General features: G+C 42.9%; 3 protein-coding genes across 3 annotated transcripts in view; all 3 read left to right on the top strand.

Moving 5' to 3' along the window:
* Positions 1-6779, top strand: part of LOC125240010 (zinc finger protein 260-like) — a 38147-nt gene extending 31368 nt beyond the window's left edge. The window contains exon 6 of the mRNA XM_048147819.1: positions 5490-6779. Coding sequence (XP_048003776.1) covers positions 5490-6643 — 1154 coding nt within the window. The 3' untranslated portion in view covers positions 6644-6779. The remainder of the gene's footprint in view (positions 1-5489) is intronic.
* Positions 6780-8181: 1402 nt separating this feature from the next.
* On the top strand, positions 8182-10459 carry LOC125240011 (zinc finger protein 570-like). The gene has a single exon (XM_048147827.1). The coding sequence runs from the start codon at positions 8197-8199 to the stop codon at positions 9049-9051; it is 855 nt and encodes a 284-aa protein (XP_048003784.1). The 5' UTR covers positions 8182-8196; the 3' UTR covers positions 9052-10459.
* On the top strand, positions 9399-11625 carry LOC125240077 (zinc finger protein 91-like). The gene is made up of 2 exons (XM_048147923.1): positions 9399-10335; positions 10625-11625. The coding sequence occupies exons 1-2, from the start codon at positions 9399-9401 to the stop codon at positions 11623-11625; spliced, it is 1938 nt and encodes a 645-aa protein (XP_048003880.1).
* The last annotated feature ends 2718 nt before the right edge of the window (positions 11626-14343 follow it).

Here is a 14343-nt window from a genome sequence, read left to right as displayed (position 1 = left end):
CGATCACGTAACCGTGAAAGACCACACACTCGAGGTAGGTCGCGCGTTCGTAAACGGCGTCATTTTCGAAATAGGCGTGATTTGCGGAGTGTATCTAGCGACATTAGTAACGGTGAATCGCGACGTAGCTCGAGTGCAGGACGGCGGTGTGATTCGCGGAATGGCTCTCGCGTTCTAGATCGAAGTGATTCGTGGAGTACTGAAGAACGCCGTCCACGAAGTAGGATTAGGAAACGCTCGCGCAGTAGGAATAGGCGTCGGTCGCGTAGTAAAACCGCAGTTCGCTCTAATAGCAGGGCTAAACGTAGTCATTCGCATAATGTTTTACGAATCCCACGGCGCGATCGTTCGCGAAGTAGCTTACGCGGCGAGCCGCGACGCAATTCACGTCATGTTCACGTCGATACGGAGAAACAAACTCGTGCTGTACGCGTACTTACACCTGGAACGCCACCTTTACCAGATTTTTCGGTCATTCCGCCTCGACAACATTCTTTAGAATCTCGCGAACCCGGTTCTGAGGCGTCTACTCTTGCACAAGCGTTGATGCAGGCTATTAAATCGGTTCAACCTATCAGATCACAACATTACTATGTGTCAAACTTTGATCCCTCGTTGCATAACATCGAAGCGTGGTGTGAAGAAGTAGACCGCGCCAGAACCGCAAATGACTGGAATGATCACGAGTGTTTGTCGCGTGTAGCCTCTTGCTTGAAAGGTGACGCGAAAGTTTGGTTAAATGAGTGGGTTACGAATGATAGGACGTGGTCAAATTTTAAACGGGAGTTTATAGCTTTGTGTCCTAATAAACTTGACCACGCTAACATTTTATTTGACTCCATGAATTCTACATCGGACAAATATTCTACTTATGCAGAATATGCGCGACGTACATTATTGCGTTTGAAGATTGTTCAAGGTCTAAGCGATGAGTTGAGGATTTTAATTGTAATTCGCGGCATAGACAATCCTCAAGTACGTGCAGCAGCGGCTAATGCAAATCTAACCCCGAAAATATCATTTCATTTTTATCAATCTATACTAAGCCTAAATTTTTAAAACGAGATAACACAAGTCGCCAAGGAAAGGGCCCTCAAACAAGGGATAGTCCGTTCTCTGGAAAAAAATGTTTTAATTGTAATCAACGGGGACATATTAGTCGCGATTGCAAACGTCAGAAACCTACCAACGCTTCCGATACGCAGCCAAAGTCAGGTTCAGCTTCAGGCCTAAGCTCCGGTTCAGGTCCTAGTAATTTGTGCACATTTTGCAAGAAGCAGGGACATACGGAGGATAAATGTTTTGCGAAAACTCGATCAGAACAGCGTAATCAGCGTAACGTGAATCTTTGTTCTCGCCGGTCGAGTAGTCCCAGAAGCAAGGACGTAACAACGGCCGTTATAAACGGAGTACCGGTTGATGTACTCATTGACAGTGGTGCCATTGAAACTTCCTTGATTTCTTCCGATGCCGTTAAGCATATACCTTGCCAGCCTAAACCTAAACGTACACCTCTGCTAGGGCTAAGCGATAAAGAAATTATTAGCACGTCCTGTGTCACACTGACAGTTGAGTTTAGCAACATCGCTATTGAAGTAGATTTGTTAGTTGTACCATCGCAATATATGTACGCACCCATTATAATCGGTACCGATGTGCTGAATCGCGACGGGATAACATTTACTCGTAGAAAATATGAACATTGTCTTACGTACAATAACACCTTTCCTAGTCACATCAATACCGTTCAGTTAGGCGATCAGGCTAAAATAAATACACCACTTCAGGATGAGGATTTGGCCAGCCTCATGACTGTTATCGACAAGTTCTCAAACTTTTTAATATCGGGTACCGCTATGACCACTGTCAAAACAGGTGAAATGGAAATAAGGCTTGCCAAGTCCACACCGGTGGTGTATCGTCCGTACAAGCTCTCTTATCAAGAAAAGCTCAAGGTTCGCGAAATAACACAAGACTTGCTAGACAAAGGCATTATTAGGCGTTCAAAATCGGACTACGCGAGCCCAATAATACTCGTAAAAAAGCGTGATGGCTCGGATAGGCTCTGCGTAGACTTTCGAGCATTGAATCGTATCACAGTAAAGGAACGATATCCTCTTCCACTCATAGACGATCACATAGATAGGTTAGGTGGTTACAGATTTTTCTCAAGCCTCGACATGGCAACAGGCTTTCACCAAATTCCTCTCAAAGAAGAATGCATTCATCTTACTGGTTTCGTAACCCCTGAAGATCACTTTGAATACGTCAAAATGCCATATGGTCTCGCTAATTCACCTATAGTCTACCAGCGCATAATTAACGATACTTTGCGCGATCACATCAATGAGGGTAACGTTTTAGTTTACGTTGATGACGTACTCCTCTTGAGTAACTCTGTGATTGAGGGAATAGAGTTGTTGGATAAGGTTCTCGGTACTCTTACTAGTGCCGGTTTTTCAATCAATTTACGAAAATGTTCTTTTCTCACAACTGAGGTTGAATATTTGGGTAAATTAATATCTCAGGGTCAGGTTAGGCCGAGCCCAAGAAAAGTTGAAGCCTTGGCTTCAACCACGGCTCCAAAAAATGTTAAACAGGTTCGGCAATTATTAGGCTTAGCAGGGTACTTTAGACGCTACATTAAAGATTATGCATCTAAAACTGCCCCGATTGCTCATCTGACCCGCAAGAATGTCAAATTTGATTGGACAGCAGAGTGCGAAGCTATACGTCAAGAGATTATCAAACAACTAACTAATGAGCCAGTACTTGCAATTTTTAACCGGGAGCTCCCCACTCAAGTCCACACCGATGCTAGTAGCATAGGATATGGGGCGGTTCTTTTACAAATTTACCCTGATTTGACAAAGCACGTAGTAGCTTACTATAGTAGGTCTACGCAAGGAGCTGAAAGCAGATATCATTCTTATGAGCTCGAAACTCTCGCCGTCGTTAAGGCTTTACAAAATTTCCGGCACTATCTCGTGGGTTTGAAATTTGTTGTAGTCACTGATTGTAACGCTCTGAAGTCTACCGAGCGGAAAAAGGACTTACTGCCTCGCGTTGCCCGTTGGTGGGTCTACCTTCAGGACTTTGATTTCTCGATCGAATATCGCAAAGGGGTTATGATGTCGCACGCAGATTATCTTAGTCGGAACCCAGTGGTTCATATTAATCAAATTAAGAAACCTAAAAACTGGGCCCAAATAGCTCAGTTAGCCGATGACGAAACTCGAGACCTTATACAAAAACTTCACGATGGTAACCTCGATGCCGATCGTTATTCAGTTCAAAACGACATCCTGTACTACAAATATATCCCAGTAGGCGGGCAACCGCGATTGTTGTGCTATATCCCCAAAGGCCATCGGCTCAGTCTTTTGCGCATATTTCATGATGAGCACGAACATATTGGCACAGACAAAACCCTAGATCTCATATTGAGACACTTTTGGTTCCCCGGCCTTAAGCAATTTGTTAGTAAATATGTGGCTCATTGTCTTGTATGCATTTCGCAAAAACGAGTCCCTCGCGCTCCTTTACAAAATATTACATCATGGGAAAAACCTGATACCCCATTCCATACTGTTCACGCTGATGCTTTAGGTCCTTTGCCACCATCAGAAGGGTACAAGTTTATTCTCGTCATCGTGGACTCGTTCACGAAGTTCACCCTTTTGTATCCCATCTATAAACAAGATGCAGCTGAACTCAAACGTGTGGTTACTCAAGCAATTTCGATATTCGGTGTGCCCAAGCTTATGATTACGGACAAGGGACGTATGTTTGAATCTAACGATTTTGTAACATGGATAAGAGAACTGGGTAGCGATCTCCATTATATAACGCCGGAGATGCATCATGCTAATGGCCAGGCCGAGCGCTACATGCGAACCGTCCTTAACATGTTGCGCATTCAAACAAACTACAAAAATGCATCGTGGTCAGATACGATATGGAAGTTACAACTAGTGTTAAACATAACAAAACAAAAAACGACGCAAGCCTCCCCGCTGAATCTTTTGATAGGTACAGAAGCCACAACCCCTGCGATTCGCGCCCTAGTTCGTGACTTGGCAGTTGAAGGATCCTCTCCAAATAGAGAGGCTCTGCGTGAGATAACCAGGAGCAGAACTAGGAACTTGCTAAAAAGAAACCAGGCACAGCAAGACGAGCGCGTCAATCGGCATCGTCATCAACCACGCCAATTTAATCTGAACGACTTAGTATTTGTCATAAAAATATCTCAGTCAACAGGGAAGCTAGATTCTGGCATGCGTGGTCCTTACAAGGTAGTGGAGGTGCTGCCAAGTGGACGCTACGCACTTCGTTTGCTTACTGGTGGCTATGGCAAGACGACGCAGGCTGCGGCTCAACACATGGTGCCGTGGCGAGGCGAATGGTGTCCTGACACGTGTGCTGCACTGTTTGAAAGTAAGTTTACTACTTCTTTGACAGATTGGTGAACAGAACTCACGTATGATTATGGTCTGCGTGTTGCGAGGTACACACGTATGAATACGGTCTGCGTGCTGTACAAATTACACGTTTGAATACGGTCTGCGTGTAATGCAGTTTACACATAAGAATACGGTCTGTGTGTAAACTGGGCTTGCACGTATGATTAGGGTCTGCGTGGCAAGTAACTTGACGTACGATTATGGTCTGCGTCAAGTATGTTTTAGAGAGAGGCTGATCATCCGGAGGCCAGGGACAGCATCCGCTTCTACTGGCAACTATAGTCACTGCAGGCAATGAATCAGCTGGGTTTGATTTTTTAACAAGAGACGTCTCTGCTTACCTAAGATTGATGAAAGTGTGCGGGTTGCAGTTTTGCATTGATTGATGTGTGAATGATGTGTGAATTAATTGAACGACGAACGAGTGTTAGTTTTGAAAGTTTGAGTGCCAAAGTATTTAGACTTTTGAATTTTCTCTAACTTCGTTTTTGTTTCCATAGGTGAAGACCTGGAAGGTGATGAAACATCATCATCTTCGGCAACCGCCGCAGACGCGGAAACTGGGCCTACTACGTCAGGCACAGTTGCTGTCATGGACACCACTCCAGCACGTGTCGAGGACGACACTCTGTCAGGAGAGGCCGTATAAGCAGAACAAATCAGTTGACGCCTTAGTTGATTGTCAATGACGTCACTGCCTATACCTGGCTGCATAGCTATAGCGCCGTGCGCGCAGCTGGCACCCGGGCTGTCCGGCATTGACTTCGTGGCGCTTGCAGCGAGCGGACGTCTCCTGAATCTCTGTGGTCGAAGGGTCGCGTGAGCCATACTTTTGTGTTCAGTGCAGTGCAGTGAATAAATAAGCAATCGTGTTAAAGTTAAGGATAGTAGATTTTAAGCTTGTTCTGATAAATCATTGTTTGCGTTTAGCTTATGCTTGCTTAGATAATTAAATTGCTTTAAACTTAAATAAAACGGTTTCTAGATTAAATCATTTTTTATTTAGTGCAATCCTGTTGTTTATCCTTATACTACAAACAGAAGGAAATTACAAGGGCGCTAAAAGTAAAACTAAAAAATCAGTTTTGTATGATCCAGAAATCCTCACTAACCGATCAATCATGCTGAAAAGAACTACTGAAATGGATATGCATCTACATAATTTACAGACGATCATGAGGTGTTCTAATGCTACGCCACTTAGGATGCATGGGAAATGGTACACTTGCTGCTTCTGCCCTGAACGATATGAAAAAACGGCGGCCTTGAAGAAACACACTATTGAGAAACATCCAGATGGAAAACAAGCAATCGTCGGACGGACCATGTCAGAACTAATTATAAGAGTTGATATAACAGGTTTAGAATGCAAACTTTGCAACACCGAAATCGGTGAATTAGAGAAATTAACAAAACATTTAAAGGATGAACACTCACAACGAATATACACACGGATCAAAAACTACATGATTCCTTTCAAATTCGACACCGGCAATGAACTAACGTGCGTTATCTGTGAACATGTGTTCCATAATTTCAAGACGTTAGTACAGCACATGCATATGCATTATCCGAACTTTGTGTGCGGATCTTGTGGCAGCGGCTTCGTCAACCAACGGAGCTACCAACACCACGCCAGCAGGCACGCCAACGGAGAATTCAAGTGCGCAAAATGTCAACGAGTCTTTGATAACAAGACCAAACTAAAGACGCATCAGAGATCAGTGCATCAGGGATACAACAAGCGGAACAAATGTGACTTCTGCGAAGAACGATTTGTTGGCTATGTAGCAAAAACCTCACACATGATTGAAGTACACGGAATGACAGAGCTCCAAGTTAAGTGCCCCGCGTGTGAAAAGACCTTTAAAAATCATAAGTACCTCGCCATCCACAAGCGAACGTTTCACATGATGGAAAAGAGGCACAAATGTACTGAATGCGACAAAATGTTTTTCTCCACACATGGACTGAAACAACATATGCTGACTCACACAGGGAAGCGTGATTTCCAATGTGTTGTTTGTAGTAAATCGTACGGGAGGAAGAGCACATTAAGGGAACACATGAGAATACACGCAGATGACCGCAGGTTTAAGTGTGAACACTGCGGAATAGCATTCGTTCAGAAATGTAGTTGGCGGGGGCACATGCGATCCAAGCACGGCGAAGAAGTTTGATCTTGTTACTTTTTTCCTTTATAAAAATGTACAATATTAAAAAAAATGTAAAAAAAAATCTACGAAAATAAATAATCACAATCGATTTGCGTGTTTCAACTTTCAATACACGAAGGAAGGAGACGAAAAATTATAGCCTTTGTAAAACAAAACTTATCTTTGCAGATCTACCTGAAGAAAGAAGTTCCCAAATAAAAGTCGAGGTGGCAAAAGAATATAAACGAAAGTCTAAGAAAGACCGAACCACTGACACAAGTACGCCTAGAACCAAACTCACCACAGCGAGGAATAAACTGCAGCGTTTCCAAAGGTTAGCAAGCATTGCTACCACGGGCTGCATGCGAACTACACCCTCAGAGGCCCTGGAGGTCCTTTTAGGACTACCGCCCCTGGACCTATTCATACAGCAAGAGGCGGCCTCCGCGGCGGTGAGGCTTAAATCACTTAACCTCTGGGGTGCATCGAACGGGGCTCACACCATGATCCTTAGGAACGCCATTGACTACCAACCACTAATGATGGCTCCTAATGACAGGGTACCCAAAGTATACGTCTTCAACAGAAAATACAACATACAACTTGTTGAGGAGGAAAACGATTGGTCGAGAATACACGAACTACGCATATACACCGACGGTTCTAAAACCAAGACAGGGTCGGGTGCGGGCGTGTATTCTCCCGAAATAAACACGCATATCTCAACAGCCTTAGGCGAATATAGCTCCATCTACCAATGTGAATGCTTCGCCATTATACAGGCTGCCAACGCAGTGGCTAAGCGACGTATCACAAACCAAGAGATACGCATCGTGTCTGACAGCGCTGCAGTACTGCGAGCCCTAGATAGTAAGACCATTCAGTCCGGGCTCATACTAGAGTGCCACCGAGCATTGGAGGTGATAGGGTCAAACAACCTAGTCACGCTACAATGGATAAAGGGGCACAGCGGCTCTCTAGGGAACGACGCAGCAGACGAGCTGGCCAGAAAAGGTTCGGACCGGAAAGCGACTGGGCCAATCCCGATGCTTCCCTTACCGTTTGGTCAACTCAGGTCATGGATGCGTCAAAAAACCAGAACACAACACGCTGAGCAATGGGCAAACACCAGTACCTGTAGACATTCCCGGGAAGTAGTGCCACACCCGGATACGCGCTTAACAAAGCGCCTACTAACTCTGAATAGAGCATCGCTACGAATAATCGTAGGCAACATTACTGGACACTGCCCACTTAACAAACATTTACATGTTATAGGTAAGACCGACAGCCCTCTATGTCGAGGATGCCTGTCGGCCGAAGAAACGGTCGCCCACGTCATCCTGGAATGCGAGGGAGTGAACACACAACGGGCTCAAATCCTCAAAACGACGAGGTCACTCCGAGAAGCCTGTGGAGACACCAGGAGGATCCTGCGCTTCTGGGCGGAGTTAGGCTGGCTAGACCCCTAGCTGGCAAATACAGCACGCACAATGGCCTCTATCTTTGAGGCTAAGTGCGGAAACCGGAGCCCATAACCATAACCATAACCATAACAAGCAATCGTCGGACGGACCATGTCAGAACTAATTATAAGAGTTGATATAACAGGTTTAGAATGCAAACTTTGCAACACCGAAATCGGTGAATTAGAGAAATTAACAAAACATTTAAAGGATGAACACTCACAACGAATATACACACGGATCAAAAACTACATGATTCCTTTCAAATTCGACACCGGCAATGAACTAACGTGCGTTATCTGTGAACATGTGTTCCATAATTTCAAGACGTTAGTACAGCACATGCATATGCATTATCCGAACTTTGTGTGCGGATCTTGTGGCAGCGGCTTCGTCAACCAACGGAGCTACCAACACCACGCCAGCAGGCACGCCAACGGAGAATTCAAGTGCGCAAAATGTCAACGAGTCTTTGATAACAAGACCAAACTAAAGACGCATCAGAGATCAGTGCATCAGGGATACAACAAGCGGAACAAATGTGACTTCTGCGAAGAACGATTTGTTGGCTATGTAGCAAAAACCTCACACATGATTGAAGTACACGGAATGACAGAGCTCCAAGTTAAGTGCCCCGCGTGTGAAAAGACCTTTAAAAATCATAAGTACCTCGCCATCCACAAGCGAACGTTTCACATGATGGAAAAGAGGCACAAATGTACTGAATGCGACAAAATGTTTTTCTCCACACATGGACTGAAACAACATATGCTGACTCACACAGGGAAGCGTGATTTCCAATGTGTTGTTTGTAGTAAATCGTACGGGAGGAAGAGCACATTAAGGGAACACATGAGAATACACGCAGATGACCGCAGGTTTAAGTGTGAACACTGCGGAATAGCATTCGTTCAGAAATGTAGTTGGCGGGGGCACATGCGATCCAAGCACGGCGAAGAAGTTTGATCTTGTTACTTTTTTCCTTTATAAAAATGTACAATATTAAAAAAAATGTAAAAAAAAATCTACGAAAATAAATAATCACAATCGATTTGCGTGTTTCAACTTTCAATACACGAAGGAAGGAGACGAAAAATTATAGCCTTTGTAAAACAAAACTTATCTTTGCAGATCTACCTGAAGAAAGAAGTTCCCAAATAAAAGTCGAGGTGGCAAAAGAATATAAACGAAAGTCTAAGAAAGACCGAACCACTGACACAAGTACAGCTTCAGCTACAAAATCAATAGCTCAGACTTACTCTAGTGGAAAACGTAATGAATTTGATTTGCATATCCAGAATCTGCGCACAATAATGAGATGTTCCAACGCCACGCCATTAAGACTGCACGGCAAGTGGTACACATGCTGCTGTTGCCCTGAACGATTCGACGACACCGCAGCTCTCAAAAGACACACGTCAGAAAAACATCCCACTGGACACAATGCTTACTTTGGCCGGGACATCACGCAACTGATAATAAGAGTAGATATAACAGACTTGCGATGCAAACTTTGCAAGAGCCAAATCCCCAGCGTTGAGAAATTGATGGAGCATTTAAAAAAGGAACACTCAGAAACGATATATTCTTTTGATAAAAACTACATGGTTCCCTTTAGATTTGACACTAACAGAACAGAGCTGAAATGCGCGAAATGCGACAATGAATTCCACAATTTTAAAACTTTGGTTCAGCATATGAATACACATATTCCTAACTTCGTATGTAACGCCTGCGGCACGGGATATGTGAATCTGAGGAGCTTGCAGAACCATGTCCGGATACACGCGAACGGAGAACACAAATGCGAGACATGCCATCGAGTTTTCAATAACAGACTCAAGTTGAAGGAACACGAAAAATCCGTACATCTAGGGTTCAAAAAACGTAACAAATGCGATCACTGCGAGGAGCGCTTCAATGGGACTATAGCCAAGAATATCCACATGGTCAATATCCACGGCAAGCCTGCAATTGAGATCAGGTGTCCGGCGTGTGAAAAGTCTTTTAAAAGCTATAAATACCTCGCTATACACAAGCGGACGTTCCATATGATGGAGAAACGGCACAAGTGTCCGGAGTGTGATAAAATGTTTTTCTCCACGCCTCAGGTTAAGAATCATATGCTGTCGCATACAGGGCAGAGAGACTTCCACTGTGTGATCTGCAGCAAGGCGTACGGCAGGAAGAGTACGCTAAGGGAGCATATGAGGATCCACGCAGACGACCGCCGGTTTAAGTGCGAGCACTGTGATATGACGTTCGTGCAGAAATGTAGCTGGAGGGGACACATGAGATCTAAACATGGGGAGGAAGTGTGATCTACATCCATTTTGTATTAATATTTACTGTTAATAAATGTTTGTTTTATCATTTTAATTTTTTACTGTGTCTGTATTAATTTGATACCGATATTGTAAAAAGTAGGTATCTTAGTTTCCCTAGTTTCTGCATTGTGTAGCAACCGAAGACGCAACTATAACCGACCTACCTGAAATGTATCTAATTGGAATTCTAATGTCGATTTCTATTTCCATAGGTGTGGGATGGAAGCTCCAGAGATCCATGATTTCACCCCGAGAAAGTAAGAACACAAAATCTTCTAAACTAAAAACGATAATTTTAAGTCCAAAAACTGAGAAACCTAGGAAGAAACGGTGCAAGATTATCGAAATTAAGCCGGCACCTGTGAATGTTTCCTTTAAGAAACTCAACGAAGCTCACAAACACCAGACGAATCTAAAAGAAATACTGCTTTGCTCGAATGCGACTCCGATCCGCTGTCGCGGGAGCGTGGGGTATGCTTGCTGCTTCTGCAGCGACCAATACCGCGATCCAGCGGACTTGAAGCAGCATACCATAACCTCCCACGACGATACAACTAAAGCTAACTACATGAAAGGAGAATCCATTGTAGGCTTCATAGTAAAGCTAGATATAACATCGCTGAGATGTAACATCTGTTCTTTGTCTATAAGGGAACTAGGACCGTTAATGGACCACTTGAAAATCGCTCACGACCGTCCCATCATCACAGATTTAAAGAACCATCTAGTCCCGTTTAGATTCGAATCCAACTTACAAACTTGCGTCGAGTGCTCAGCAGAATTCAGTAACTTTAAAGTGCTTTTAGCGCATATGAATGAACACTACAGGAACTGCATCTGCGAAATCTGCGGAGCTGGCTTTGTGACTAAGCGGATATTACAGGCGCATAGTTACAGGCATATCACTGGTGACTTTAGCTGCCGCTATTGTCCTAAAGTGTTCGACGCTAAGTTAAGAATGCAAGAACACGAACGGAACGTCCACATTCTAATGAACAAACGGAACAAATGTGGGTACTGCGGGGAAAAGTTCACAGATTACACCAAGAAGAACGACCATGAAGTGAAGGTCCATGGGGTGAAGCCGATAGTTCTGCAATGCCAGGCTTGCACCAAGACGTTTGATAACCAAAGATCGCTCACAGTTCACACTAAGACATTCCATTTGATGCAAAGGCGGAGTCCGAAAACATCAAATCCTTTGAAACTGTAAAATTACTTAGGATGTTATTATTATTTATTTGAATAACTGTAAAATGTAGTCATTTTGTACAATGGGCGATGCCATTCTTAATTAAGACGTTTAATAAAAACAAATGAAAATATGAAGAGAGCGAATGTTAGTTTAAGAGTTGTCAATAGTCACTTAAAAAGGAAAAAGTACAGACAAACTGTCACCGAAGAGATTTGTGTTAAGGTCTTAAGTTGTGATTCGGGTTATTCCAAAGGTATAATTATTGATGTTTTGGGGAAATGACGGATTTTCCAACCACCAATATCGCGCCACTACCTACATGCAGGAGAGAAGTAATATAAAAAGAATAATCACGAGGTCGAGATCATAATTGAAATTGATGGATTAAGTTAAGTATAACACTAAAGCCTGGCCACAAAATATATGAGTATTGTCAAGAGAGCGCTGTTATTCTGATGTATGCGGTGGCAGTTCAATAGGTATCAAACAGGATCAGTATTATCATACAAGATCATACCATCCCATACATTAAAATGCGACCGCCTACGAACGCGCTTACACTCCACCACACATAGATGGTGCCACACAAAATGCCTTGTTGCCACCGATTATTTGTAGATTGGCATTAAGTGTCAATTCCGAGCCGTAAATCTAAGTGACACTTAACGCCATCTACAAGTATAATCGAAAGGTACAAGACATTTTTTTTGTGGCGCCATCTATGTGTGGTGGAGTGTAAGCGCGGTCTTAGGCGGTTGCATTTTAATGTATGGGATGGTATGATCTTGTTATATTTAATTTATGGTATTATAGAAAGTAACTGTCAAAGTAGGTAAAATATGTAATCACAGTGCATAGACCGCCAACACTCGACCCAAGCTTAGAACTTTTAAACCTCAGTTTTGACAATTTGGCCCATATTCTTAGCTTGATATGTGTTAAAATATAAAATATTTGTATTAAATAGTATTAGCGCCATCTAGCCGAGCGTCCCCCAAAGGTGTAAGTGTAACGCCATCTACATAGGCCACCGTACCTATTTATATGTATATGGTTCGGTAAGTTTTTTTCTTAGACTGTAGCTGTCTATACGGAGTTACATATCGTCACTACTTTTAAAAAATCTCGTATCTCACGCTGTTCCTCAAAGTTAAAATGCAGTAAGTCTATATGCATTCCATACATACTTACTACAATTTTCTTTTCATTGACAGACGAAGATACAAGTTTTTTTAAAAGTAGTGGCGATATGTCTTTGGTAGGTATAATACCTATGAAGAAAATAGTTCTAATGAAATCCCGCAAGATGGCGCGTATCATATATTTCTGGCCAGGCTTTATATTAGAAGAAAGTAAAAGACAAATCTTACCTGGAATTATTTTGTAAGAAATTAAATGATTAATTGATTAACATTCCCATTAGATGTATTTATTCTCCTGATACATACATACAATCACGCCTGTATCCCATACCTTTATGGGATCAACCCCTCTCAACCCCTGAGTTCATGAAAACTAATAAAGCTTCAGTGCCACTCTTGGCAAATAAGGGGTTGAAAGAAAACGAAACTGTGACAGGTTGCCAGCCTCTCGCTTACGCCACAATTTAACCCATATCCCATAGTCGCCTTCTACGACACCCACGGGAAGAAAGGGGGTGGTGAAATTCTTAACCCGTCACCACACAGGCATTCTCCTGATCCTTGTTTTTATTTTGCCTACGAATGGGTATCTTTATTCTGTTGGACGAGGCAAGGAACGAATGGCGTCTGGAATATTTTTAGCAGAGCGGAGCAACAAGAAGACCGATTCATCATATTTTATGGTAAGTAGCACTTATGGTAGTACTAGGTAGGTTCTAACCCTTCAAAAGTGTCACCCTCGTTGAGCTTTGGCAGCCTTACTCACCGGCAGGAACACAACACTATGAGTAGGGTCTAGTGCTATTTGGCTGCGGTCTCCCAGTTACGCTCTGCTCTAGATTCGAGCGAGATGATATCCGCTGTGCTGTGCCCTACCACAAAGCGGAATACCATTCGCTAATATTGTTTCATCATATCAGCCGGCGTAGCCATTGGCAATCGTCGACGCCAGACGCAGACATAAATGCAGTCTAGCTCTGTCGCGCCAATACGCATGAGGGATAGAGATAGATAGTTACGAAAGAAATATTATCGTGAGCGTTTGTGTTGGCTGCGTTCCCTTCCCTGGCTGGCTGTCTCACCAAACTCAACGTACTCAACTAGAATAAGCAAAATAATTTAGTTACTGTATGTACGGGTTCACTATTATCTGGCAGAAACTTTTTACGCATATATTTGATTCGTATAATAGTTCTTGGCAGAAGTCACGTTTGGCAGAAACACCTTGCGCAGAATATGCTTTGGCATAAATCATTTCGCAGATTTTTGTAATACCGAATCGTCTGTTGTCATAATGTTGATGACCATAATGTCCATAATAGTCTTCTAGTCGAACAATACTTTTGCAGATAATATTTGTGCATAATATTTAGGCGGCATAAAGTTGCAATTTGCTATTTGATAGTGAGTTGGATGTGTTGCTCGCTTCGCTCGTCGTCGTACCTAACGGTAACTCAGGGGCAGTTTTTCTTTTATGATAGCGTGTAATAATTCTGCTAATAATATATTATGCTATAAGATTATTATGGTACATACAATTATGCTAAATCAAAGTCGACCAAAGTAATGTTCTGTAAAACAATATTCTGCCAAA

This window comes from Leguminivora glycinivorella, chromosome 26, assembly GCF_023078275.1.
Source record: "Leguminivora glycinivorella isolate SPB_JAAS2020 chromosome 26, LegGlyc_1.1, whole genome shotgun sequence".
NCBI classification, from domain to species: Eukaryota; Metazoa; Arthropoda; class Insecta; order Lepidoptera; family Tortricidae; genus Leguminivora; species Leguminivora glycinivorella.
The sequence above is the reverse complement of the archived record's forward strand: the minus strand, read 5'-3'. Positions and strand labels throughout refer to the sequence as shown.